At 38.3% G+C, this 27,218-nt stretch overlaps 2 protein-coding genes across 6 annotated transcripts in view; one reads left to right on the forward strand and one right to left on the reverse strand.

Annotated features, from left to right (window-relative positions):
• LOC106963658 (polymerase I and transcript release factor-like) overlaps positions 1 to 11,688 on the reverse strand; it is an 18,554-nt gene extending 6,866 nt beyond the window's left edge. The window contains exon 1 of the mRNA XM_015058693.1: positions 10,940 to 11,688. Within this exon, the coding sequence (XP_014914179.1) occupies positions 10,940 to 11,434 (495 nt within the window). The 5' untranslated portion in view covers positions 11,435 to 11,688. The remainder of the gene's footprint in view (positions 1 to 10,939) is intronic.
• A 1,859-nt stretch (positions 11,689 to 13,547) lies between these two features.
• On the forward strand, positions 13,548 to 26,027 carry LOC106963657 (V-type proton ATPase 116 kDa subunit a isoform 1-like). 5 transcript variants are annotated; one of them, XM_015058689.1, is made up of 22 exons: positions 13,548 to 13,641; positions 14,775 to 14,937; positions 15,327 to 15,405; positions 15,574 to 15,671; positions 16,065 to 16,193; positions 16,977 to 17,059; positions 17,371 to 17,497; positions 17,576 to 17,658; positions 17,742 to 17,835; positions 19,001 to 19,213; positions 19,313 to 19,463; positions 19,626 to 19,765; positions 19,925 to 20,082; positions 20,300 to 20,390; positions 21,315 to 21,433; positions 21,514 to 21,730; positions 21,828 to 21,935; positions 22,542 to 22,649; positions 23,136 to 23,180; positions 23,617 to 23,734; positions 23,839 to 24,010; positions 25,323 to 26,027. In XM_015058689.1, exons 2-22 carry the CDS (start codon positions 14,821 to 14,823, stop codon positions 25,414 to 25,416), a joined length of 2,544 nt encoding a protein of 847 aa, XP_014914175.1. In that variant the 5' UTR covers positions 13,548 to 13,641; positions 14,775 to 14,820; the 3' UTR covers positions 25,417 to 26,027. The 5 variants fall into 5 exon arrangements, with proteins under 5 accessions (XP_014914175.1, XP_014914174.1, XP_014914177.1 ...); XM_015058688.1 differs by lacking the exon at positions 13,548 to 13,641 and adding an exon at positions 13,648 to 13,747; XM_015058691.1 differs by lacking the exon at positions 13,548 to 13,641 and adding an exon at positions 13,648 to 13,747 and having other exon boundaries at positions 23,163 to 23,180.
• Positions 26,028 to 27,218: the final 1,191 nt, after the last annotated feature.

The raw sequence follows: 27,218 nt of genomic DNA on the forward strand, positions 1-27,218 counted from the left end.
TGTGTGTGTGTGAGCAAATTTGCTGGATGATAAATTGTCCCACTAGTCATTTCAATAAAAAATCACTTTGTTGCTTTGAGAGCATTTTATTGATAATGACATATTAGTGCAAGTTTGCCCCCTCATAGACCAGTAAATCTGGGATGCAAAGAACTTAACGCTGGAAAGATATTTTTAATTATCCAAAACAACAACCGCTAACAACAGAAATCATAAATAATGTGGATAATTGTGTATTTGCAAACACTGAGTAATGATGTTGCTGAAATGAGACAGGCATCTCTCAAAAGAGAGTAAAGCATGTTCAGATATTAAATAAATATGCAAGACGTTTGAGGCTCGTAGGAATGTGGCTAAAAAACTTTCCTGTTTACGGTCCGTTGAGCTCTAAGGAAATCGTGATGACATCAGTGAACCCTGTTTGGGTTTCCAGCCCTGATAACAAAACACAAGACTGAGAGCCTCTGTTTTAATATGTTAAATCCATTAGCGTCCCCGTGTTACCTTCCACTCTCCACAGATTTACTACTTCGCAGCAGCGGAAAAGTTTGCCCGCTGTGTGAATGTATTCACTGACAGGTGCCAAGGGAGCTGGGACTAAGAATCTTCTGTTAAATAGCATAAACCTCCCTTGTTGACGGCTCTTTCCAACAAGAGTAACTAAGTGGCCCTCATGGAAAAGTTGATCCTAAGCATCCTGTTTTTGAATGGCTGCATATACTTTTCTGTCTGTGAAGAGTAAAACAGGTCGGCTTTGAGACAAAATTAAGCGATTCAGGAATAGAAAATAGGTTTGGAGGCATGAAAAATGCTATTCTAACCAGAGTAGCCACCACTCTGAGATGAGAGCTCAACTTTTGGGGAAAATGTTAATTTTGTAAATGTTTAAAGGAAGCTCTTACAAGCAAAACATTATCGTACCTTCTCCTGACAACCAAAGGCTGTTTTATTTTCTGTACCAGATGGGTAAAATTTGGAGTCAGTTAAAGGCGTAATATGATACGTCGTCTCTATGGACAACAACGGAAATGGAACCATAAACTGCTGGCTTCTTTCTGTCTCCATTACCAAGACTATTTATCCAGATGTTGTTGGGAATACCTTCACTAATCTAAGAAATATTTAAACAGGTTAACTACAAAAATATCCTTCATGGACATAAACCTCATTCAAACAACAAAAAATCATAGTGAAATATCTTAAAACTGTTATATTAGTGGTAGTTATAGTTAGATTCAGCTTTCACTTCCTGTCAACCTTTTAATACTTTCCAGTTTGCGTCACAAAAAAGTCAGAATAATATCAAGCTAAATTAAAACTGTAGGTACAAGCGTTGGAAAATGTCAGACTCACTGTTTAGATAAGTTCACGCACTGTTAACAGATGCTCTTAATCCACCTACATCCATGCAACCATTTAACAGGCTAGAAGATAAACAGACACACACACTATTCCTTTAGAGGCAGTGTGATGAAAGGCCTCTTGAATGAGTCACAGGAGCAGCTGTCTTATCCCGTCCACTCCTTGCAGCTGTGCTGCTAGCATTCACAGTGAGTGATGTCTCTGACCGATATGTCGCTTTAGAGTGGGAGAAGGCCAAGGGAGAGATTGACATGGGCTGGAGGTTCGCGTGTTACATCTCTGCATGAACCTGCATCAGGATCCTTTGATGTCTAGAGACTGCTTGCAGGCTATAATATGACCCCTAATGTACTCTGGTCATTTATTCTAAAGCTTCCTACACGGTCCAAAATAAACCTTAGACAATTCACAGGGGACTGGCTACCCGCCTACTACTGCTTTAGGTATTTTGAAGGTGAGTCAGATGACTTATGGGAAAATGCAAATTCTGGGGCATGAAGTTTTTGAGATATAATTAGAATCCCCAGCGCCAGTGGCGCTGGACTAAACCACAGCTTATATACAGATTCATTCAAAGTGAGAGGTTTTATTTACCAGAGAGCCACCATCAAATGGAACTCTCTTATTTCCATAGCTCAGGCTTTCCACAGCTCCTGACTCTGAAACCACTGAAATCTCAGCATGGTTATTCACACTTAATGGTGCAAAATTGAGTTTTCCATTCCTGTGTTAATGTGAGCTGCCAAGAAAACTGGAAACAGTATGTGAAGGTATTACATAATGACTTCAGTCTCTCCAGCAGTGCAATCTGTACTGACAAAGTGGCACATTAAGTAGACTTTTTAATTATGTATTTTTTCAGTCTTACTTCAAATTAGTTTATATGTTTGTATTCCCTATAGACTAGCTCACCTAAGATTAAACAAAGAGTTGTGATAAATATGCATATTCTGTAAATATCTATATTTAAATCATTTCATTTACATAAAAAAGGATGTTCTGCGACAGACTGGCGACCTGTCCAGGATGTACCCCGCCTCTCGCCCGGAACGTTAGCTGGAGATAGGCACCAGCACCCCTCCCGACCCCACTGAGGGACAAGGGTGTTCAGAAAATGGATGGATGGATGAAAAAAGGATGTTGAATATTATTCATGTGGTTGTATCATTTTCTCTTTTCATGCATAACTTAGTGAAGAGGGCTCTTAAGCCAAAGCCCTACTTCAGAAAATTATTTTCACCCAATGAAAATCTTGCTCTCAAGGCTCTGAATCAAGCCATTGTTAATGTGTGTGAGGGAACTGATGCACTTTCAGTGGAAAAACTGAAATATCTACTATGACTCATAGATTCCCACTGTCAGCGAAAAAAAAAAAAAAAAATCTGTGTTGAAATTAAATGAAGCTGAGGGGATTTCGTTTACACTGGAGTCCTGTTTTGTAATTTTTGAAAGCAACAGTTCAGTCTTAACCTGTGTAAATCCATGAGTACATGTGTTTACTGGCATACATATAAGCGTTTGTGTGCAGGGAAAACATTTCTATATCATCATATTGTAGGTTTGTTGCATAGTAACTTATTTGATTTGCTTTACTTGACTATAAAAGACAAAAATGCCACTGTAGCTAAATAGTTTAAAGGTTAATCCTAACCCAGCTTACAAAATGTTGCTCCCACTGAACCTAATCTGGCTACTATTTATATTAGTAATAGATTAATCTTCCAGAATAGTTGAGAGCATGCAAAACCTAATGCCCAGGCTACTATAAATCCCCTGGTGTTCTCACATGCAAAGAGCAAAAGATTCACATGCCACATAAGCATTGGAATAAACCACAAAGGTGAATCTGGCTCCAAAACATTGCTTTCATTACCAAAATGTTAATTTAAAGCAATGAAACAGTTATTTATTATATATTTCTGGCTCAGTTTTACTTATTACACTTATGAAGATAAAAAAAAAAAAAATAATATACGGATCTAAGAAAATTACAAACAAAATTATCTAGAAGTATGTTTCAAAGCAATTTCAAAATCACTCCAAGAACATTTCAACAACTCTTTAAGGTCTAGTTTAAGTCCAGACTTAAAATCTGCCAAAGACTTTTTAGCCATTAATGCTCAAAATCCCTCCAAAATTGCACACTTAGGTTTAGGGGTTAATTACTTTTTTAAAAATTAATTATTATATATATTGTTTGTTTGTTTTTTTACAAAAAGGCAGGCTGATTTTGATGATACATACTTTAAATCTCTATGACATTTTTACTTTACCCAGGTCATCAGTGATATTAAAATTAGTTTCATAATCAGAAACATTTCAGGAATAGAATAAGAGCAAAATTTGAAACAAGACTTTTTTTTAATACACTGAATGTATATGTTTTTTTCAATGAACATGTCCACTTTCAGGTTTTTCTTTTGTTTTTGTTTTTTTTTGTTTTTTTTTGTTGCTTTAAATCAATATCCAAAAACCATTTTTTTGGGCAATGATCATTGTAAATCAATTTATTTATTGACCAAGATTACACAACTTTTTGGATTGCTTTTTTTCATCTTCCTCTGTTACCTAACATAATCAATGCTAAAATCTCTCTCTCTCTCTCTCTCTCTCTCTCTCTCTCTCTCTCTCTCTCCCTCTCTCTCTCTTTCTCTCTCTTTATATATATATATATATATATATATATATTCAACTCAAAAGTTGGCTTAAATAATAAACAGAATTTAGGAATAATTTTTATTGAGAAAAAAATATTCAGATTTGGTACAAACTCAAAACATTTACCCAGTGTTTTACTCTGATTACGTTCTCATTCATATGGGGACAATGTGCCGAATAAGCTTGGAGTGTATCAGCAGCATTGCCCAGAGCTGAAAAGTGGTATGAGGACACATATTTGTCTGCTGGCCAAGTAGCTGGATGACAGCTACAACTGTTCAAACTAGACGTTGACCTGATCCGTCTTCCAGTTGGTACATCCTGTTTGCTGCCATGGGAGGTGGGATGGGCATGCGTGGAGAAATGAGGAGGAATTTAAATTCACCAGGAGTAACTCAAGACCTCCTTTTGACATTGTTTAAGAGAATGTTAATTATTTTGTCACTGTAGATTTTGCTGATGAAATGAATATGCTACATCAGTCAAATTGAAGACCAAATTTGGGAAGGATCCATGTCATGAAGCAGCATTTTTAATTTAATTAAATTTTTTTTTACTATTTTTATTGCACAATTTATCACAGTACAATACACAAATGCTATGTTGCAGGTATGGTTTATATAGTGATAGTTTTGGTCAATTGGTTGCAACTTCCAATCAGGAGAAAGACCCAGAAACCCATTAAATACATTTTAGGGTGGATAAAGTAAGCTAACATAAAACTTCAGGAACTGCTTTCTCAAAATCAAGACTTCAGCCACATTTGTGGAATATGCTTAAAAGTTAGGTATATTTCTCCCTGTATGTTCTATAACTAGATGAACTGAATAGGATTAAAATGGATTTACCGGAAAATCCATTTGCACCAACACCCACTTTAACACAGGCAAACAGCGGCACAAAAGACCTTACAGGCAGCACTTTGAGCTAGTTTGTCAAATTACACTTGTTTTTCTGTGCTGTATGGTCCATAGGCCTGACTGACAGGTAAGTGTTTGAAATATTCCACATCACCGCTTACTCAGATTTGTTATTGTTTTGCTTTGGATAAGCAAAGAGAAAAGAAAAACAATGCAGTGGCAAATAAGGCTTGCTTCACCGGGACATTAATGGAACAACTTTTAGAGAAAAAAAAAAACAAAAAAAAACAAAAAAAACAATGGTCTGCATTTTTTAAAATATGAAAGAATTCCAAACAAAAGGAGGGGAAAGGATTGTTTTTGCTTCAGCGTGAACTCGTTTCCTTCTTGTTATCAGCAAAATATACATGTGGTGAAAGAAAGAAGGGAACCCCCAAACAGTAACCTGCATTTAAATGAGCCAAAAGAAACAACACACTGGCTCCATGATGTCGCTCTCCGCTGCTAAAATAAGAGATAACACTGGAACACAAACATAACAGATATTATCTTCATAGTAATAGGGTACTGCTACATTTTGAGAAACACATTTATTTCTTGCTTAAAATTAAATAAAAAGGATAAAGACATAATTTAAGTGTAAACATAAATTTATTTTTAAATTAACATGTACACAGGCGGCATTATTTAGAATTACCATAAACAACCAGAGGACTCAAGGAAGTAGTCCAGCTCAGATAAAGTACTGATGACAGAAACTATTGTTTCCATGTTCAGTAATGCAACATTGGAGACAGTGGCTCTCTGTAGTTCACACAGTTTTCCTAAAATTAATTCTTTGAACATATCATATGTTGTGTAATTCAACTGAAAAAAGGAAATGTTTTATGAAACCTTCTTTATCTAAAGTTCTCCAAATCTGTTCATTTGTGAGGCAATTTCTTTTCTATTGGCCATAGCTGATATGTGTACCCGACAACATCAAATATTGATCAAAAATTGTATGAAACTAAGTATTTGTCTGACATTGCACACACATTTTTTTCTTTCTTTCTTTCTCTCTTTTTATTTCTTTCTTTCTTTCTTTCTTCCTTTCTTCCTTTCTTTTTTTTACATTTTACCTTTAAATAGATTTGATTGTCTTTCAGTTAAACTGTACAAAGAAAATGTAAAAAATAGGTGAAGTTCTGAAATAATCATCTGCTCTACATCACTAAAACGTGGGAACTTGATGTGTTTACATTTTGGTGTTGTATCGTACAACCTTGGGCTCAACTTAAAAATGAATGAACATGGGAACCAATTGCTATGTAGTCTTAGTGCAATCTCTTTATAGACAGAAAATGGAGACAGGGAGTGTGTGCGAAGTGCTGTGGGTAATACTGGAAGAGCTATGCTATCAGTTCTGGATTAGACGTCTGATTTGGATTGAAATAGGCCATCTCGATTGTGGGAGCGATAAGGGGGAGTGGTATCTGAAGTGGGGGATTCAGAGATGCCAGCAGAATGAATCAGAGCTCTATCTTTGTGCTGCTTGTTGACTTCCTTTCACTCAAGTTACTTGGTTTTACTTGCTACGACATGATAGGTAATTGAAAACACTTCATTGTAGAGGCGCTGACATGCAGTCTGCACAGGGAAACAACAGTTAAGTAAAGAGGCCAAAGGGCTTCCCATGGTTGGAATTCTACGTCTGGAGTAAGAGAGACTATGCTGTTACATAGACAGGCAAGTTGAAAATCTATTACAGAAAAGTGAGCAGTGGTCTAGAGGGAGCACTGTCTGGCTGTGACTGGAGCTCTGCATAGAGTTGTTAGAGTAGTCTGTAACTGAGAAGTCCTCTAACCCCCTGATAGAATGACCACATAGCTAACGCTGTTTTTGAGGAGCATCCAAACACACCCTGATTCCAGACGCAGGAATACCGTCTCACCATGCCACCGACTGGTGGATTATATTGCATAAACTAGATGAAGACACCTGTAGAGTTGCATGAAATTGATTCATACAAGTTTTTGATCAAACTTTAAATTGCATGAATTTTGAAAATCATCACTTGTTTTCTGACCATGTGTTTGTGTCTGACATTCAGGCCAGATCAGAGACTAAATACTGCCAATACACGTCTCTCTCACTTTAGAACTAATGAAACTCAATTCAGCCCAATTCAGTTCAACTCATTTGCAAACACCTTAATAATACAAAAGAAAAACTAAATGTAAAAAAAAAAGAAGTAAAAACTCAAAGTTTCTTCAAAAACAAGAGTTTACAACAAAAATCTTCTGTAACAATCTGTTTTGCAGTGAGTCTGAAAAACAGTCTTGTAAAGTGTGTGCTCTGGAGTGTCTAAAATGTGCAACATCAGAAGAGACTAAACTCTCAACAACAAACTTTATAGACGATAAAGCATCTTGCTGTCACCACCAAAGTATCTAATGTCCCACATGAAGCAAAAGTTGCTATGCTCTTTTTCCAGACAAATACCAACTTCTTTATACCCTGCCATCACCTTAACTTCTTCACCCAAAATAGAAATCTTTGTTTTGTTCACATTCAGGATTAAATGATTGTTCCCACACCTTTCTACAAAGTGATCCTTTGGTTCTTCATCACAGTCTGCAAACTGAGAGTAAAGTCTCCTGTGCTGCTGACCTCCTAGTCAGACGGACACACCCTTCAGGGTCACAAATTATGGTCGGTGTGTTATAGTTCTAATCAAAAAAAAAAAAAAAAATGTGATTAGCACTGTTGCCTTGCAGCAAGAAGGTCTCAGACTCAAATCTTAGCCTGGGCTTTTTCTGCTTGAAGTTCTCCTTTTTGTTAATAAGGGTTTTCTCCTGTTATTCTATCCTCTTCCAACAGTGGACTTTCATATTAGACTAATTCTTTTTCATATTTAATGATCACTTTGCCATTTGGGCAATGCAAAGGTCCAGCGCTCTATAGAAGGTTTATACGGTGGTCAAATAAGTACAAGACAAATGAAAGAGTGGGTCTCTCTTGACACATCAGCCGCTCCAAGCTTCTGGCACGCCAAAATGTCTACATCTTTATCAGTAAAGACAAGGATAGCTTAGAACAACATTAATTACATTTAATTTTTGAAGTCCATGCTTCAACATTTGAGTTTGGCTTACAAAATTATCACAGCAGTTGAATATGGGCGGTATATGTGATATTTCTGAGCTGCAACATTCAGGATACTGAAAAAGAAAAAGAAATTAATTAAAAAAAAAACTGAAAATTTTGAAACAGCCAGATCAAATCCTGTGCAACAGCTGTCAAAGCAATGTTATTTTTGCTCCATAAATCCAGCATTCACCAACAATTTCACACTGAACAAGAATCTACATGCAGATAATTACCATGATAAGTGCAATTATGAATGAGGAGAAAACATGACTTCATAAATAACACTGTGAAGAATATCTATGTTATGTCCAGTTTAAATCATATAAAAGCCTGTTTTCTGTTCTGGGTTTAAATGTTGACAGCGACTAAGCCTGGGTGGTTGAATGTCAGTTGTAATATTTGTGGCAAGAATGCTGGGACTACATTAATAACCTCAGTCAAAAAGCAGGAGCAGCTTCTGCTGTTGCATGGGCAGATTTCATCCACAGACAACCTAAGCTGGGAGACAGATCAAAGGTTTTAGACATTTGAGTCTCTTTAGCTGATTTGAAGGACAAGCTCACCGCGACAGCGAAGGATCCCTTCCAGCTCTTCCTTCTGACTGACTCTCCAATTTTGATCAGCTGCAATGGGTTTATGTTTAAATTCCGCATTCGCAGCAGTTGCACAACAACAACCAAAAGACTTGCGCATGAATTCACATTCTAAACTTTGCCCTCATAATTACAGTATCCTGTTTAATTTGAGTTTCTCTTTTGCCTCTCGTGAGATATATGGAAATGAGGGGAGAAAAGAAATCATTGTAAGTGACATACACTTTAACATGATTCACAGACATGTCATTAATAAAATGGTCATAGGGAAAAAATATGGAAAAATATGAAGAAAAGCCTCCATTGACTCACTGTTGGCTGCTACCAGCAGTGCCCTGATGACAGTGTAAATGTGATCCATGCTGCGGGGAAAACTTGGCACTGCAGTGCAGTGAGGACACCCACAATGCAAGGAATATTTGAAAGCCTCTTATGTACAGTGATAAGCAATTTGCGTGTGGTAATTATGTCTTTATTGCTATGTCCTGCTGTTGCCTGGCAATGCCGCTTCCCGTCAGGTTTAAATATAAAGCTTCCATCCCAGGTTTCCCAACCCGGAAACTCTCAACTGTGCGGCTATTCTCGGAGAGCACATCCAGCAGTGTGACACAACACAAAAATACAGCACCTGCACTCAGCTGAACAAAGAAAAGCAGTACGTCTCGTAGCGCACGGCGACGCATTTCACGTATTTAGCTGAAATCTGAGCGAGAACGACTTTGATATTGTGGGTGAAACCCAACACACACACGCGGATAGTGGCAAAGCAATACCATGGAGTCTTGCCTTAACCTCTACACGCTGTACTTCAACCCTTACATCGGTCTTACCGTATTTCTAATTCTAAACCCGTCCCGCTCCAACACATCAACACGCAAACAGAGTGAGTGGAAACTGGTGAAAACTGGCTGAGAGCCAGTGCTGATTTGCATTATTGCCAATATGTGTCCCATCTATCACTTGGTCAGATAAACTGGACACAGTACAGCCATCCTTTTGATTAAAAAAAAGTAGGCCGGAAGCCAGGGGCAACCACTGCAACATAACTGAAAGGCTTACAGTCTCCAAAACAGCAGGAGGCACCTGCTTTACTGGGTAATTTATTGGGGTGAAGTGCCTATGATTGGATTTCTGCTGGATGCCAACAGTGTAACCTGCTCTTGCGGTGCAAAGAGTTTGTGCCTGCCAATATAGATCCCCAAGTAAGCTCCGCACATGTGAGGCTCGTCACCATAAGATCCCTCGCTACGGATGTATTTGAGATTAGCTCATCGATGCTTCCAGTAAGTGAAGCATCATTAGTTTATAGAGGAAATTACTGCTGTATATCCAAGTGAGATTTTTTTTTTCTTTACAGAGTAGCTTCAACTTGTGTAAGACATGACGGCATGTCGAGCTAAAAAAAGAACTGCTCACTGAGGTAGCTATAGCCCTTTGACTAGTGCAGCTGGCACTTCTTATTTTCTTGCTTCTTTGATTTTTTTTTTCTGGCCCACAAGTTCAAGTTATTTCTAGTTTGAAGCTACTTCTTTTTCTGTTTTGCACCTTTAAAACTGAGCCTGCCTGTGCTTACGTTGGTCCAATCATTAACTCAAGTACAGTATTATGCGCCATAAATTTTAACTTTGTCTTAAGACATCGTCAAGATAAAAAAAAAATGCAACATGTTTTCACCTTTCATTACTCCAGACACCACCCTGTCCTCAGTAGTGGGGCGTTGGTTCTGTCTCAAATAGCTCCACATGCCTGTGTTTATAGGGCTTATATTTTCATTTACAACCAGGAGTCTTTATATAGATTTTATTGGGCGATCACGTATGCCTGTGGAATGGAAGAAATTGCTACCTGTCCCAAGTTTTTCATGAAAGTCACAGGGTCTAGTCTGAACAGAAGCTGCACAGAAGCTTCTGAGGACAGGAGAGCTTTTGTTGAATACTTTGTGAACATTACAGCCTTGCTGAAGTTTTAGGAATGAGTTATTCTGAGATATGTGTCATGGAATCTACGTAGCCTTGGCATCTCATCCTTCATCCTGAAAGGGCCGCAGTCCTCTTTTCATTTCCACTAACAAAACTCAACGCAAGCCACAAATTTGGCTTTTCTCTCTGCAGAGAGGAGGTCAGTATGTTGCTGCGACGGCCTTTCAGGTGAATTTCACACATCTTTTCCAAACCTCCCTTCAGGATGTGGGGAATGCAACGTACCAAGTAGTAGATTAACATGATACTGTGAAGCTTTACTTGTGTCAGTAGCAATTTCAAGATATTAATTTGAATCTGTTATGACAAAAGGTATGCAATAAACTTATAAAAAGACATCTCTTCCACATTTCACCTGGTAGATGAGGACTTTGAAGTTCCGTCTTTTGAGCAGCTCGTGCTCGTTGCTCTCCAGCTTCTTGATCTGTCCCGCCTGCTTTTCCAGGTTGCTGCGCACCGTCTTGACGTTGACGCTGACCTTGCGCACCTTGTCCAGCATTTTATTGACTGTGTTGGCAGTGTCGACGTGGTTCTTGGACAGCTTCGCCAGCTCCCCTTGGATGGTTGACACAGACTTCTCCATGGCCTCCTGTCGGGCCTCGAGTCCATTCTGGGTCTGCTGGATCTTGTCTACCACACCTATGATCTTGTCCAGCAGAGAGAGAACCATGACCCCGTTCATCTGAGCTTCACTCTTGCCTCCAGCATACAGCACCAGGTCCACTTCTTCAGCTGGGTCGTCGTCATCTACTGCTGGCTCTGTAGCGACGCCAACAAGAGCAACCTCTTCATCGTCGTAGGGTATATCGGCATGGGGTGCATGTTCCTTTTTGACTCCTGTGTCTGCCATACCTAGCAACTAAATATACCACCTCTTTACCAAAATAAACAAGCTATTTAGATGAGCCTTAGTCTGCTTTTCTTTCTTTTAGACAACTTCCTAACCTACTTTTTTGCCTCTTTAGATTCCTCTCAGTCAATCCTCTCTACCTCTCTCTGCCTTTGCTCTGGGATGCCAGCCAGCCAAGGGGAGTGGGGCCTCTCACAGATCAAGCATGTGTGCCCTGAGTCAAATGCCTCTGCTCACTGCAAAACCACCCAGCCAAACTTTTCCCTTCATGCACCCAGCCTCCACCCAGTACCAGCCTACCGCTGCAGCTCCACCCCATTCTGTGCCTAAGCAGAATGTCTGTAGACCCCCTCCTCTTAGTGGCATAACACTCCCAAATAAAACGGCAAGGTGAGGCTCTCTAATGGAAACATCACAGAAAACAAGCTTGATGAAGCTCCAAAAGCAACAGCTGTTCATCTGTCTATCTGTCTGTATATCATTTTAAACTGGATTCAGTTTACTTCAGTGTTTGTGTACACTTTAATTTAAATAGTGTGTTTGGTGTTATTAACAGCATAGTTTTGGCATATTATTTTGAGATCAAGAGCAGGATTAAACACATTTGCAAAAAAATACCTCACATAAAATGGCTTGTTGTGAGCTTACAGTAACGTTTAGTGTATTCACAGTTTTTCTCAGTTGCCTTGGTGCATTTCTCAAATCATGTTTGACATTTGCCAAACAATAAGTGCATTTCTCAAAACAATTCGTACAAACAGCAAAACACTGTTGATTACCTTCAAAACTCAGTTTCTTTCTCAAAATCCTTAGTTCTTCTCTCGAAATTAAATATCTGTATCAATAAACTTGTCAGTGCCTGAGGATGACAAATCCTTGTTCCATTGTGTACGAATAAGACAGTCAGGTTTGATTGTTAAATGTTTTGAATGTTGCGGAGGGTGCGACAATTCAACAGACACCCATATAATACATTTTGATCAACATGAAATAAGCATTTAAAAATTTAGGAAAAAGCAGGGAGTCTTACATAATCACTTGATGTACAAAAAGATGTGCAACTTGTTTCAAAGAATAAGAAATTGCTTTTTTGATGAGCACAAGTGACACAATGATTTGAAGATTGAACATGAAGTTTTGAGAATTTCAATTCTGCTCTGAGAAATGCACCAAAGCAACTGAGAGCAACTGCATTAACATATTGTTTTGTGACCATGAATCATACAAGTAAAACACCATCTGTAAACATGTCTCAGACAAATTAATTGACGAGCTTGATAGAGTAACATCAATGTTGCAAGTATTGCTTTAAACAACAATAGTCATACTTTATTTTTTACAAACAGGAATGCCAGTTGCTTAGTGTATTTAATAAAAAAATCATTGCAACTTTTTTATCTAAAAGTATAGGCTCTTATATGCCACCTAGGGGTCAAAATATACTTCGATAATAGTTGATCAAACGTAGGTTAGTAACCAAGAAGAACATTGTGAAGTCCGGAAAATACTTTCAAAATAAGGTAAACTAACTAAAACAACTGACAATTATTTGTAAATTAAATTCGCCGTCACGTCAGTGACATTATATGGTATTAAATGTTAGCAATGAATCCACTACAGTATTTAAGCTTTTCAACCTGTGGGTATGAGAAAGAAGTTGCTGTATTTCAAGTTTTACGAAATTTTTGGAGGTCATAGTCATATAATAGGAAAATCGGTAGTCAAGACCTCTCAATTTTAGTTGAAACATTCAATATACGTAAATATTTAAATATAAGGTATAAAATATGAAAGGATAAATGTAGTTACATGATCTGTTCACTAGAGAGCAGTATAGCGAGATTTTACAGCCATTGAGTTTTTTTTGTTTTGCTTTTGTATTTTTGTAGCGCCTCAACTGTAGATATTTGTATTGTTAGTAGCTAAACACAATACTGTGATTATAACGCTAGTTCTCCTAAAGTAGTCATAAACTGCTCCATGATTTTTTTTGACTCAACGGATGTCTGCGATAAACTACTCAAAACAAAGTGAGCTACGCCGTAATTTTCCGAAATGGTTTTCAAAATAAAAGTTTAGAAGTTTAGAGCTAAGCTAAGAGACGTATCGAGGCACCGCTTTTGAGCCAATAGAGTCCACAGTTAGTGGTCACGTGATGTGTGAACGCATCAATCGATACTCGTTACCAGGAGGATCCTTCCGCCTTGGTGAGCTGCGTTTACTCCTTCTTTCCTCGGACCACTCCTCTACAAACAACCGAGAGAAAGTGAACGAGTAGCAAAGAGGAGAAAGGATACAATCCATATTTTAATAGTAAGAATACCGACCAATATGACTATAAACGGTTTGGACCTACTTTAATGTAATGTTGACGTGCTACGGTGGCAAAACTTGCTAAATATTGCTCTACAGGTGTGCTAAATAGTCGATAGCGCTTCGCAAAGCTTTATTTAGTTCTAACTGCTATTTAAAGTGTTGCAGCTACTTAAGTGAAGTAGACGACAAAGTTAACATTAGCCTGAATGAAAATGATGTTTTCTGTTCGGTTTAGCAAAGACGGATAAGGCTAGTGAAGTCGAGCTGTCAATTTTAACTATGGCTAATAGCTAATAGAATTACCCTGGCTTTAGCTTTACACTGTTGAGGTTACTTATAGCATTTTATGTGGAAGTTGCTGTAAAAAAGTGTCATGTCAACTTAGTTTTTGGGTAGTACCTGTTGGGTCACGGCTAATCGGAGGTTTGACAAGTGAACCCACCGTAATGGGACAACGTCCTAATATTTTTCAGTACTTTTTGAGTGAATAAAACACGAGGCATTATCCAGGTAAATATATAAAAAAGAAACAGAGTTGACGGGCTTACATAGCGTTGGTGGAGCTGCTGTTGAATCTTGAACAAGTCAGCTGACTCATTGTAATCCCCGGATTAGCGCTGTGTGGTCGTTATGCTTCTTAGTTTCAAGGTATTCAAATAATCCTGGCATTTAAAGTTTGTTTTGTGTAAGAAGCTGCTGGATGCTAAAATGATAATATCTACTAAATTAATTTTAAAGGTAAATTTAACAAAAGCCAATCAGTAAGTGCTAACCCATTTCACTTCAACCGGATTCTTTGAACCTTTTTATGTTTTTGTCACATGTCCATTCATACCCATAATAACAGCGGTGTTGTTATGGGTATATATATGATTTGGGTGCAGCACAACTGTGTAAAGGTGACACTCAGCTGTTTATGGACCTCTGCCATTAGAGATGGAGTGCAGAAATGCTATGAATGGCTGATCTGTTAAATTATTTCAGTAAATATTCACAGTAAATAATGAATGCTCTCTTTCCATAGATCTTGATTGAGTTTAGAGTGCTGGGCACTCCCAGCCTTCAACACCATGGGGGAACTCTTTAGAAGTGAAGAGATGACCCTGGCCCAGCTCTTCCTCCAGTCGGAAGCTGCTTACTGCTGTGTCAGTGAACTGGGAGAGATTGGGATGGTGCAGTTCCGTGATGTAAGTCCACAACACTTTTTGTCTTTGGATTTTCCTGTCTAAAAGTGCAGTTTTCAATGTTGCAGAATATATTGGTCATCTTTGTTTAGGTGAATAAAATTTGGCTACATTAGTAGTGCTGTCAAGTGCTGTTTAGATGGTGGATGCCCTTTGGGTCATGTGCTCACAGCTGACTCCTCGTTCCAGGCATGAGAAAGCCCTTTCCTAACTAGTCTCAAGGCAGTCTGTTGTCTGTGAATATAGGATGAGTGTAACAGAAAAGTCCTGTGCAACAGCTTGAGACCTTATCAGGCTTTAACATCCTCCAGCAGTTGTAAGAAATTATCAGTTGAGCAAGTATGTTTTGTCACTGAACTCTGTTGTTCTTCTTTTTTTTTTTCTTTTTGAAGCTAAATCCTGATGTAAACGTCTTCCAGAGAAAGTTTGTTAATGAAGTGCGGCGATGTGAGGAGATGGATCGCAAACTGAGTGAGCTTTTCTTTTCTTGTACAATAAACTTTTTAGAAATTCAAAAGCAATTGATTCTGTCAGTTTTTGACACTAAAAACACTGTTTGACATGCTTTAAAGCTTCTGCTTTGTGTGAGATTCTGTTGTTTTTAAGTTTACTTGTTTGGCTTTAACAATTGCTTGGCAGGATTTGTTGAAAAAGAAATTAAGAAGGCCAACATCCCCATAATGGACACAGGAGAAAACCCTGAAGTTCCTTTTCCAAGGGACATGATTGATCTGGAGGTGATTGTTTTCTTCTGTTTTTATAAGCCTTCATGCAACAAGTCTGTAGTTTTTATGTTTGCTTTTCAATTAATCATGTAGATAAAGGTTGGAGTCCAGAGCATTTCATTAGCTGAAGTCATAAAACAATAAAGATGTCTATAAGAACACAATAAGTGCAAGAAGAGTTTCAAAAGTTTATTGCAAGAGTTATAAAAAAAAAAAACTAAAATCATGCTTTGAACAAATGTTCAGTCAGTTAACAGAATAATTGATCTTTTGATTACTAGTACTAGTTTTTATTTTTATTTTTTAGTGTTGAAAAATTACCCTCAAAATATAGATATGGACTTCAGAGTTCTTACAAATGGAGGTCTGGATCCTTATTCGCTCTTTTTATATTGTCCCTCACAGGCTACGTTTGAGAAGCTCGAGAATGAGCTGAAGGAAATCAACACCAACCAAGAGGCTCTGAAGAAAAACTTCCTGGAATTGACTGAACTCAAGCACATTTTGCACCGTACTCAGCAGTTTTTCAATGAGGTCGGTTTTATTCCTTTTACAGACCTCTGAAGTGTCGTTTTCTGCTTCTTGGTTTTCAGCATTACGTTTTTACTAAGAAACGGATGACTGTGAATTTGGTAGTTGTTTCTACTGAAGACTGCAACACCCTGAATTAAATCTACACGTAGCTTCAGTTGCTCATGTTTTATTTATATAGTACCTCAAATACTCAAAAACTAAGATATGATGACATCAGTATTTTAAGTATATTAATAAGTTGTGTTCCCTAATTGACTTATTTCCTGTTTTTTTTTTTGTCTGAACCACATTTCACAGCACTGCTCTCATCAAAACACAAAGCTGCACTTATTTCTACTCGATTTTAACAGAAGGTGTTTTCACTCGTAATCTTTCATAGTTGTTCACATGACTGCAGCATCTAGCTTAGTCAGTCATTATAGTAAATGCACTGTTTGGTGCTTCAGCCCAGTGGTATTAAAGGCCAGATCCTGTCTGTGCTTAAGCAACCTTTGGCCAACATTAATTCCACTTCACTGCCTTCACAAGCAAAACTGTGTCAACTGACAGCGCAGAGGGATCTTTTACAGCTTCTTTAGATGAATCATTCACCTAAATCAGAGCTCATAACAAGTAGATGGTCACCTGCTAATTGAATAGAAACTCATTTCACTTAGTTTCTTTTAATAAGGTCAGGAGATTTTTTTTTTTTTTTTTAATAAAAGTGGGATTTCATAAATTCAGATCTGGGACTTAGTATGATGACTTAATGTCACAAATGTGGTTTGTTTTTCTGTTTGACAGATGGAAGATCCCAGTTTGCTTGAAGAATCTTCCATTCTCCTGGATCCCAATGAGCCAACCCGAGTAGCTCCTCTCAGACTTGGGTGAGTCTGTTTTCTACACTTGTGTGATTTAACAGGATTAACATGTTTTCTCCGTCTCATTTGGAGGATTTCCAGCTTGTGCTTTTGGGGTCGCAAACACCCCCCCCCTCCCACACACACACACATTAAGTTTTTAAGCTCTTTTCCAGACATGAGGGATGATCCTCTAAAGCCAAAAAAAAAAAAAAAAAATCACTGTAAATAGCCAATTCCATTCATTTATAGCTGTTTTAAGCATAATCAAAGAAGTAAATAAAAACCAAATGGAGAAAAATGAAACAAAAAATTGTTTTTCAATGTGTGTGCTGCAGATTTGTGGCTGGAGTCATAGGCAGGGAACGTATTCCCACATTTGAGAGGATGCTGTGGCGAGTTTGCAGAGGAAACGTGTTCCTGCGGCAGGCAGATATAGAAGACCCCCTAGAGGACCCCACCTCAGTCAGTGCTGTTCATAACCAGTTTTATCAGATGTGTAGAGATTTTACTCTGATTTCTAACCGAGCAATGTTTTCTCAGGGTGACCAGGTCCACAAGTCCGTCTTCATCATATTTTTCCAGGGAGACCAGCTGAAGAATAGAGTTAAGAAAATCTGTGAGGGGTAAGTGACTCAGCATTGTCGCACTGTGAGGGATGACCTTTTCATAACTAACAGCTTTCTTTTGCTTTTTAATTCATCCTTAGCTTCAGAGCAACATTATACCCGTGTCCAGAAACCCCCCAGGAGAGGAAAGAGATGCTTGCAGGAGTGAATGCTCGCATTGATGACCTGCAAATGGTGAATAAACCTTCAGAAAAACCAGACTTTTTTGCTATAGTGGTCTGTTTTTGTTTCTGTTGCTGTTCAGATTTCAAACTTGTTTATATTCTAGCTAGCTCTCTGATATGGCTAAACCCTCTTTCTTTGCACTAAATAATAACTTCTAAATTTGTCCACTGGAAGCATATTTTGTTGTATAGGTTGCTCGTCAGAAATAAAGTAGCCCAGGACAATATATCATTTTTCTTTACTGAATAAAGATTAATGTCTCTTTATATATATATATATATATATATATATATATATATATATATATATATATACTCATTACAATATATTTTGATATAACTCTTAGCTTAGCAGATACCCTGAGAATTTAATTTGAGAATAATATTATCACAATATGGAATTACACCGAATTCCAGCATGACGTGTTTAATATCGGGCAAAGCCCAACACCTGCTGGGAAACCTTGTGGATGGACTGATATTCTTCTGAGTACATGCGAGCAGAAGTTATTTGGAGTGCTGTCTGCAGAATGAGACATTGCCTCGACAACAGGTGTGGGCACAGAGCTTAAATGTCCTGCTATTTGCTGATCAGGGATTAGTGTTGAATGTGATTCATACAGCAGCACGCCTGAGGGTATTTTTGCTATCTTGTATGGAAACATCCAGTGGATGAGACAGCTGGTTAATTGTAAACACAACTCGATGTTAATGTTTTATCCCGTTTGGAGCAAAATACAAGTTTTTCAGGGCATTCTCAGTGCATCAAGATGCAATGAGAATGCATCTTGATCTGATGTCTGAGCCATCTCACTTCACCACTGATATGAAAAAATGTAAATAACTTGTTTTTTTGTTCATTTTGTTTTATAATGGACATATGCTTTGCAGAAATGAGCTAGGTGAATTTACAGAAAGTCACTTCATGCAAATTGATGTTTCCTAACATAACAAGTTTGCTTTAAATTCAGTATTTTGAGTCTTGCAGAAAGTTGTAATAAAGACTTTTTTTATAATAAAGTAATCAATATTCATTTGTGTGTTCCAACAAAGCAAGCTGTGGTGTAGCTTTACTTATCTTTTAAGCTTCCTGTAGCTTAAGTAGTAAGCTACAGGAAGTGAATTGATTAGAATCGATTCACTCATGTGGGAGACGTCTGCTTCTGCTCATAAAGGTTCTGAACCAGACTGAAGATCACAGGCAGAGGGTCCTGCAGGCTGCAGCCAAGACCGTCAGGGTGTGGTTCATCAAGGTGAGGAAGATGAAGGCCATCTACCACACCCTCAACCTCTGCAACATTGACGTCACGCAGAAGTGTCTGATCGCCGAGGTGTGGTGTCCTGTATCTGACATGGACTCCATCCAGTTTGCACTGCGGAGGGGGACCGTGAGTAAACTTGAGGGTCGGCGGGGGGGGATTTCTGCGTTCTGGTGTACATTTTTAAACTTGAGTGAAAGCGTTCGTCTTGGGTTTTGTTTTCCGCAGGAGAAGAGTGGCTCCACCGTGCCTTCCATTCTCAATCGAATGCAGACCAAACAGACCCCACCCACGTATAACAAGACAAACAAGTTCACCTCTGGATTCCAGAACATTGTAGACGCTTATGGGATTGGCAGCTACCGTGAAATTAACCCAGGTTCTGACGGTTTCTCACACTTCCTGTCCTCTCAGTCATTTTTGGTTATCCATGCTCACCCTGTTGGCACATGCTCATTGACATGTTTCACTCGTTTCATGTACAACCACCACCACCATCACCCCCGTCCTCTTCGTTTGATGCCTGCGTTCGTGTCTTCAGCGCCATACACCATTATTACCTTCCCCTTCCTGTTTGCTGTCATGTTTGGTGACTTGGGCCATGGGACACTCATGACCTGCGCTGCTCTCTACCTTGTGATAAGAGAAAGCAGGCTGATGGCCCAGAAGAATGATAACGAGGTATGAATGGTTTCACCTCATCAATCCCAGTCTGCTGAGCCACAGAGAATCTGCAGTATTTTACAAAACCTGATCACTTGAGTCAACATGCTTGTTTTAAATCCTCCTCTACATGTTTTTTTTATCCTTGAACTGATTATTGACACTTTTTTGTTGCAGATATTCAACATGGTGTTTGCAGGACGCTATATCATACTGCTGATGGGAATATTCTCAATGTACACTGGGCTTATTTACAACGACTGCTTCTCAAAGTCCCTCAATATGTTCGGCTCTGGATGGAGCGTGAGACCCATGTTTAAAGGAGGCAACTGGACGTAAGTATCACAGATAGAAATGTACTCAGCTCTGCATTAAAAGTAACGTCACTGCTGTGTTTACCGTTTACCAGCTGATTCTAGGAGCCAAAACTGTAATTCTTAAGAACAACAAAGAAAATATTTATTAGACTGCTGTTGTGTCACTGTTTTTTTTTTTTTTTTTGCTCCAGTTGAAGTAAACTAAACAGATCTGTGTTTATTTTCTCTTCTTTAGAGATGAGACACTTAAAGGCAACACAGCCCTCCAGTTGGATCCTGCATTGGATGGAGTTTTTAAAGGGCCATACCCCATTGGAATTGATCCAGTAAATCTTTAGGATTTATGCAACATATTCCTTTTATTTCTTTGTTTTATTTTATCTTTCTTAATGCCGCTCCTTTAAAATGAACATCTCCTACTTTAGCAAGGTTTACATGCTTGAGATGCACCAATTAACCGGCATAAGTTTTCCCTTCTGTCTTATCTTCAGTTTGCAGACCAAAAACTGAGAAAATGTGAAAGTTTTCAAGTTTAGTAAATGCAGAAAAACTGAAGAATTGCCACAATTTTTAGGCTATAAATGCATCATTATTACATACTTGATGCACATTTTTGAAGTTGAATGGAAATATGATAGAAAGATGCAACTTACATGTAGTGGAAAAATATCTATTTTTCTGTATTGAATGGATTTGGAAATTATCACAAATTGTCTGTTTCAGCATAAACTAAAAGAACAAATTACTATTAATATTAAATAATGAGAATTATTTTCATGATTCCTATAACCTAAGTGCACAATTCTCTGAAGCAATGTGGGACATTTTCTCAAATCACAACACATTGCTGCTCCAAAATAATTTGCATTACTGTTTTAGAGAGCAAATAGGTTTCGGCACAGGCATAAAGTAATGCAAATCAGGATGACAATACCACTCCCAGTCTTTTCTCCGTCTTGTAAAAATGCTCAAATATCTGTTTCTTCACATACTGCCTGATAAGCCACATGTAATGTTAAACTTATTAAATTTTATATCTTTTATCATTTTTGATGTCATTTTCTGGTCCTCAAGAATATAAAATATAATGCGATTGTTTTTTTTATCGTTTTATTGCTCTATCAAATAATCTGCAACTCATTTTGCCACCTGATTGGTGGATCTCTAATCATTACTAAATTTAATGTGCTACACTTGGTTCTATAACAATTTTTTATTTATTTATTTTATTTTTTTTGCATTTTTCTCAGATATGGAGTATTTCGATCAACAAGTTGTCATTTTTGAACTCCTTCAAGATGAAGATGTCTGTCACCCTGGGAGTCATCCACATGCTTTTTGGAGTCACTCTAAGTCTCTTCAACCATCTGTGAGTCGATGTCTTCATTTTTGATTTCCGTTTTGTCGGATTAAAATAACAAACTGATGGAACGATGTGCATTTCTGCAGGTATTTCAAAAAGCCACTGAACATCTACTTGGGATTCATCCCAGAGATCCTCTTCATGTCCAGTCTGTTTGGCTACTTGGTCATTTTGATCTTCTTTAAGTGGGTGTCTTATGATGCCCACACCTCCAGAGAGGCTCCCAGTCTCCTCATTGCCTTCATCAACATGTTTCTCTTCAGCTACAACGACCCCACTGTCAAACCTCTCTACAGGGGCCAGGTTGGACCTGATATGTAAAAATCAAGACTTTTAGTTTAGGGAAAAGCACAGGAAGCTGATCATTTTTTTTTCCTGGTTTTCTCTGTTCTCTCTGTAGATGGGGCTGCAAATATTCTTGGTGTTAATTGCCTTAGCATGTGTTCCCTGCATGTTGGTCGTGAAAACTCTGGTTTTACGGAGACAGTATTTGTGGCAAAAACATCTGGTAAGATCAAAACTATCTTGAGTTGAGGATCATCTATACTAGGGCTAAAACAATTAGTCGTGATAAATTGATTAGTCATATTATTGTCAACTAATTAAGTACTAATGAATTAATAGAACAATTGTTGAAAGAACAATACACTCGCAGAAAAACTGTACAAATGTATGTACTTGGTTTTAGTTTTTACCCGGTTCAAATTCTTAAAAAAAAAAAAAAAAATCCTATTAATCAACCTTGACTGTCCAGATATTGTTCGGTTCTAAATAACAAATCACTCTTACAATGTAATATTTCTTACATGTTGACAGTAGAAGTATTTTTTCACTACAGAAGAGGCATCTTTTGCTTATAATGATCAAGCAGAGGATGTTTAAAGTGGCATAGGAATCCCGTTATTTTTTATCAAGCCATTAATATGTTTGTGTTCTTGTTTAAAAACACAAATTGTGTATTTGCATCTTTTGATGTGTTTCTAATATTTTATAAAAACGGCTTGAATGAAAAATCTGCAGTATGTGCCCACATTTTAAATTTGATTAATCGTTAATAATAATTAGTTGCAGCCCTAATTTATCCCTTTTTTTTTTTAAACTCCTTGTTCTTCAGGGCACACAGAACTTTGGAGGGGTCCGAGTGGGCAACGGTCCCACCGAGGACGAGGCGGAAATCATCCAGCACGACCAGCTCGCGCAGCAGACCGAGGAGGAACCTGAGGTAAGTTAAGTCTCGGTCCGACGGCAATTCATATTTGCATTTGAAATGATTTCATACAGATTGCGTACAGTGCAGAAGGAACAGCAGTTCAGCAGTTTGTTGAGAGAGCAGATGGCAGTAAAATGATCCTCTCACATGTTTGAATAATTCAGCCACTCAGCCGGAGCTGAAACCTAATCTCATGTTTCCACTTCCACTGTGGTAAAACTAAACATCAATTATGGATAAGGGTGGATTGTTGTTCCTTCTTTCCATACTTTTCTCAATGCTTATGTGATTTTATCTATGCGTGTGACTTTCTGTGACATGCTGTTCAGTCATCCTGCTGCTCTTGTAGCCTAGTTATCTATTTAAATTTAAACAGATAACCTAGTTTTGCGTGTTTGTGTGTGGGCAGGATGCTGAAATGCCCACATGTGTAACTGTTTTCTCCTACTTCTTTTCTGTCATTGATGTTTGTCTCTTGATGTGTTTTCAATAACCAAGAGTTCCCTTTTGTTACCTGCTTTCAAGGCCCCTGAGGAGGAAGAGGTAGGACCGGAGTTAATGCTGCACCTTTATCACTTCCTATAAAAAACATGCATGTCTCGGTTCTCTTTTTCTCACTGCAACTCGCCTCGTCGGCTTTTGCCCTTAGGTTTGTTGGTTGTGGGTATGTTTGCGTATGCCGGTGCGTTGTAGGTGTTTCATCAAACATTGGCCGTCGGTAGATCAATGCTTCCCCCGAGGTCTCGGTGATGTGCATGACGCATCAGTAGAGCAGTTGATACTTTGGGTTCACAGGGTCCAAAGAGGACAATTCCTCTACTAATTTGGAGGCTGCTTCATTTATAATAACAGCTCCCCTGTTAACTACTCTAACGATCATGCACGTACAGTGAGCCAGATTCCTTCTTTTGTGGGCCTCAGGACTTGTAGACGTTCTGCTTCAACTGTCTTGCTGACGTGTTTGTCTGTGTTTCCACAGTTTAACTTTGCAGATATGGCTGTGCATCAGGCCATTCACACCATTGAGTACTGCCTCGGCTGCATCTCTAACACTGCTTCCTATCTGCGGCTCTGGGCCCTCAGTCTCGCTCATGCACGTAAGGAACAACACAAGCATCACACACGCATTTTTAGAAACACGTTGTTACACCCATAAAACAGTCTTTTTTTTTTTTTATGTCTTGCATGTTTTCATGAACAGAGCTGTCAGAGGTGCTTTGGTCCATGGTGATGCGCCTCGGCCTTTCATCTCGAAACGTTGGCGGTTTCGTCCTTCTGGCCATCATCTTTTGCTTCTTTGCTGTTCTCTCAGTTGCCATTCTGCTCATTATGGAAGGACTGTCTGCCTTTCTGCACGCACTTCGACTGCACTGGTAAGTTTTCTATCATCGATGTTTTGTATAATGATTTACCTAATACTGCTAATGCTTTCACATTCATGAATTCCACAGTATTTATATTCTCTGTTTCATTGTGACATTAATCAGACTCTGGTGTCTTTTTACTCTTTATTTTTTGAATCCTTCATTTTCATGTCGAGTGTAAATTAAATTCAGAGCGATGGCTCCACCTGGTGGCTACTGTGTTCCTTCTGCAGAGACAAATTCATAATGAGTCTCGCTAAATTATTTCATTAGTAAAGCTGCGTTCCGTTTGAACTCGAAGATAAAACCGAGTTAACTTTCAAATTAACAGGATTCCATTATGGCGGCGCCCAAGTAGCTATTGTTGTAACTCTTACTTTTCAAATCCACTTTTTCCACTTTTTATTGGTTTTGTTTAGAAATGCAGGTGTTCCATGTAGCACTGATTTTTAGGTTCACTTTTAAAGTGTGTGTTGTAAAATAAACCTGTTTTCATCACATCTTACTGTTGATGTGAGAAGCTCCCATATTGGATCTCTGACTTTCTGAGTGCAAAGTCCAAACTCAGATCGGCATTCCAGATGATTTTTTTTTTTCAAACTCAGAAGTCAGAATTTCCAAGTTCTGACTACAAATGAAACGCAGATAGAAAAAAAAATGTTAGTGCATAGCTTTAGGCAGGAAATATAAATAGTTATTTATGAATCTACCTCAGTAGAAGGTATTGTTTTGTACAGGTGCATCATTTTTTGGAATCCCGTCACAGTTTCAGAATTAATTTCCCTTGTAGCTGTAGGGAATTTGTTTGGGTTATCTTACCAGACAGTGAGGTCAAAGCAGAAAAATAACATTTTGTTCCTTAGAAAAAGCCTGAATCTGTTTAGATGTTAGATATCTAGCTAAAGAGTGTATGTTGTGCTCCACAGGAAATCTGATCCTTGTTTTTAAAATGTTTTAAATGTTCATCTACCTACTGTTTTTGTTTTTTTTATACAACAGTCAGGCTTAGGAATGATGGGTATTCCTGACTCCTTAGCTAAAAGGTCATCCAGCTGTCGGTTCAGACTGGACGTTTAAAATTAGCTCCTGATCATTTTCCTGAAGCGAAGAGTGTTGGGTGTCTCTGGCTCCAGAGCCAGATTCATGATATAAACAAGACTAACTGCAGGCTGGAATCAGGAGCAGAGGTCACGGGCTTTGACTGCTCCATTCAGCTTTACCCCAGCCTGCTATCCATCACCACTGTATTCCTAACAAGGTTATTATCTGAATCACTTCTCGCTTAATGGTTCTTCACTGTATCTCCTGTTTCCTCCCTCAGGGTGGAGTTCCAGACCAAATTCTATGCAGGTCAGGGCTTCAAATTTCTCCCGTTCACCTTTGACAGCATCTTAGAGGGAAGATTTGAAGAATGAAACAGCTTTTTTTTACCCTTGGTTCTCCCATAACTTCAGTCTGTGTGTTGTCCAAAAGTGTTTTTTGTTGTTATTGTACTTTTTTTGTGCGTGATTAAATCTCTACATTACCAGAACAACTCTGGTAATAACTCATGACTTGGTGATCCTATAGTAGCTTTATTTAATCTGTCTTGTTTCCTTTAATATTATTTATATGGTCTTTTTCTTGATAAAACCTGCACTGTTGTTCTTTGTTGGAGGAATCTTCGACATGATACACTAGATCTCCTCTCTGCTGAAGTTTAGACAGCGATGGAAATGTTCGTCCTTGTGTCGTTTCCTGTGTTTGTATGTGAAGTTTTTGTTATTGCAGAGAAAACAAACAGAATTGCAAAAGTCTGAACATGAGGGCAAAAGCATATAACATAGTAATTAGTGTTTTCCTGTTGGTGTACATGAAAGAGATGAATCATCTGCACACAGTTCATTTGTAGTAATCTGAAGTATTTCATTGCACATTTCTGTAGCCTTAGAAGGGATTTAAAGCAGCAAGTAGACATGTTCATGTTCGTGTGTTAGAAATGGTTGACCTCGTCCATATCTATGTCAATAAACTTGGAAGAACTGGTTCAAGTTGTTTTTGTCGTCACTCCTCAAGACGTCGGTATCCTGTTGCAACCGAGTGTCTGCTAGCCAGACCACTTCCCGCTTTCAAAACCTTTTGACATTGTAAAAGGCTGTGAAATAATAATAATACTACCACAAGTATAATATTTATATTTTTTAGACTCGAGTTATTTGACTGATTTGTTCCTTAAAATCACAAATGTTACTGTTTAAAATTTTGAGTTGCTCCATAAGTTTTCTATGTGGCTTTACGGTTATAACGGTTAATCATGTGCTGTTCATTAAAGCAGGCGCTGTGATAGAGCGGGCAGCTTGGAACTTCTGATTTCTTCTAAACAGGACTCGGACAGAAAGTTCAATCAGCATTTTAATTCTAAACAGGTTCTAAACCAGGGTTGTCAAACTCAATTTCACCGAGGGCCACTTCAGCATATTGGCCCCTCTCAACGGGCCACATTGACGGTACAAATCAGGAGTGCATACCTGCTAAAACACACCCCAGACAAAAGGTTGACTTCCCTCATTCAGTTCTGTAGAGGCTTATAATGAGTCAATGGTCCAGGTGTGTTAGAGAAGGAATGCATCTAAAGCTGCAGATGGCAGCTCTGGAAAACTAGACTTGGGCATCCCTAGCATAAATGTATGAAAATACAATGTTAAAAATAAATTAAACACCACCTCATATTGTTAAATAACTGATTTTATGTATTGAAGTTTTAAATATTGCATTTGAGTTTCCATGGATGTAAAATTACTGCTCAGTTTAAAAATTACAATATTTAAATCCGTGTTTAAAGGTGAGCAAACAAATAATAAAAACAAGTCAAAGGGCAGACATTATAGACTTTACGCAGAGATTTAGTCTCAGAGGCAACTGAAATCAATTAATTAAAAAAATCCTTTCTGAATATCATCTCATGGTCTCTGAACTAAATGCCTCTTTCTGACCGGGAGCTGACAGAGTGTTGAAGAGTTATGGACCGGACGCTTTGGAGCGTCTGGTTAGGAAGCGCATTACAAACCTTTGGTTGAAATGTAGTTTGTAGTCAGTTCATTCTCAAAACCCATTTTAAGTCAATCATCGGCCTATAAAATGCTGGGGGGCCACATGTGGCCCCGGGCCTTGAGTTTGACACATGTGCATTACACCATAGAACTGCCAATTGGTAATTGAAGTAAAGTAGCTTCGATTT

Source organism: Poecilia latipinna, unplaced genomic scaffold, assembly GCF_001443285.1.
Source record: "Poecilia latipinna isolate Pla-1442-1.1 unplaced genomic scaffold, P_latipinna-1.0 Scaffold1564, whole genome shotgun sequence".
Taxonomy (NCBI): Eukaryota; Metazoa; Chordata; class Actinopteri; order Cyprinodontiformes; family Poeciliidae; genus Poecilia; species Poecilia latipinna.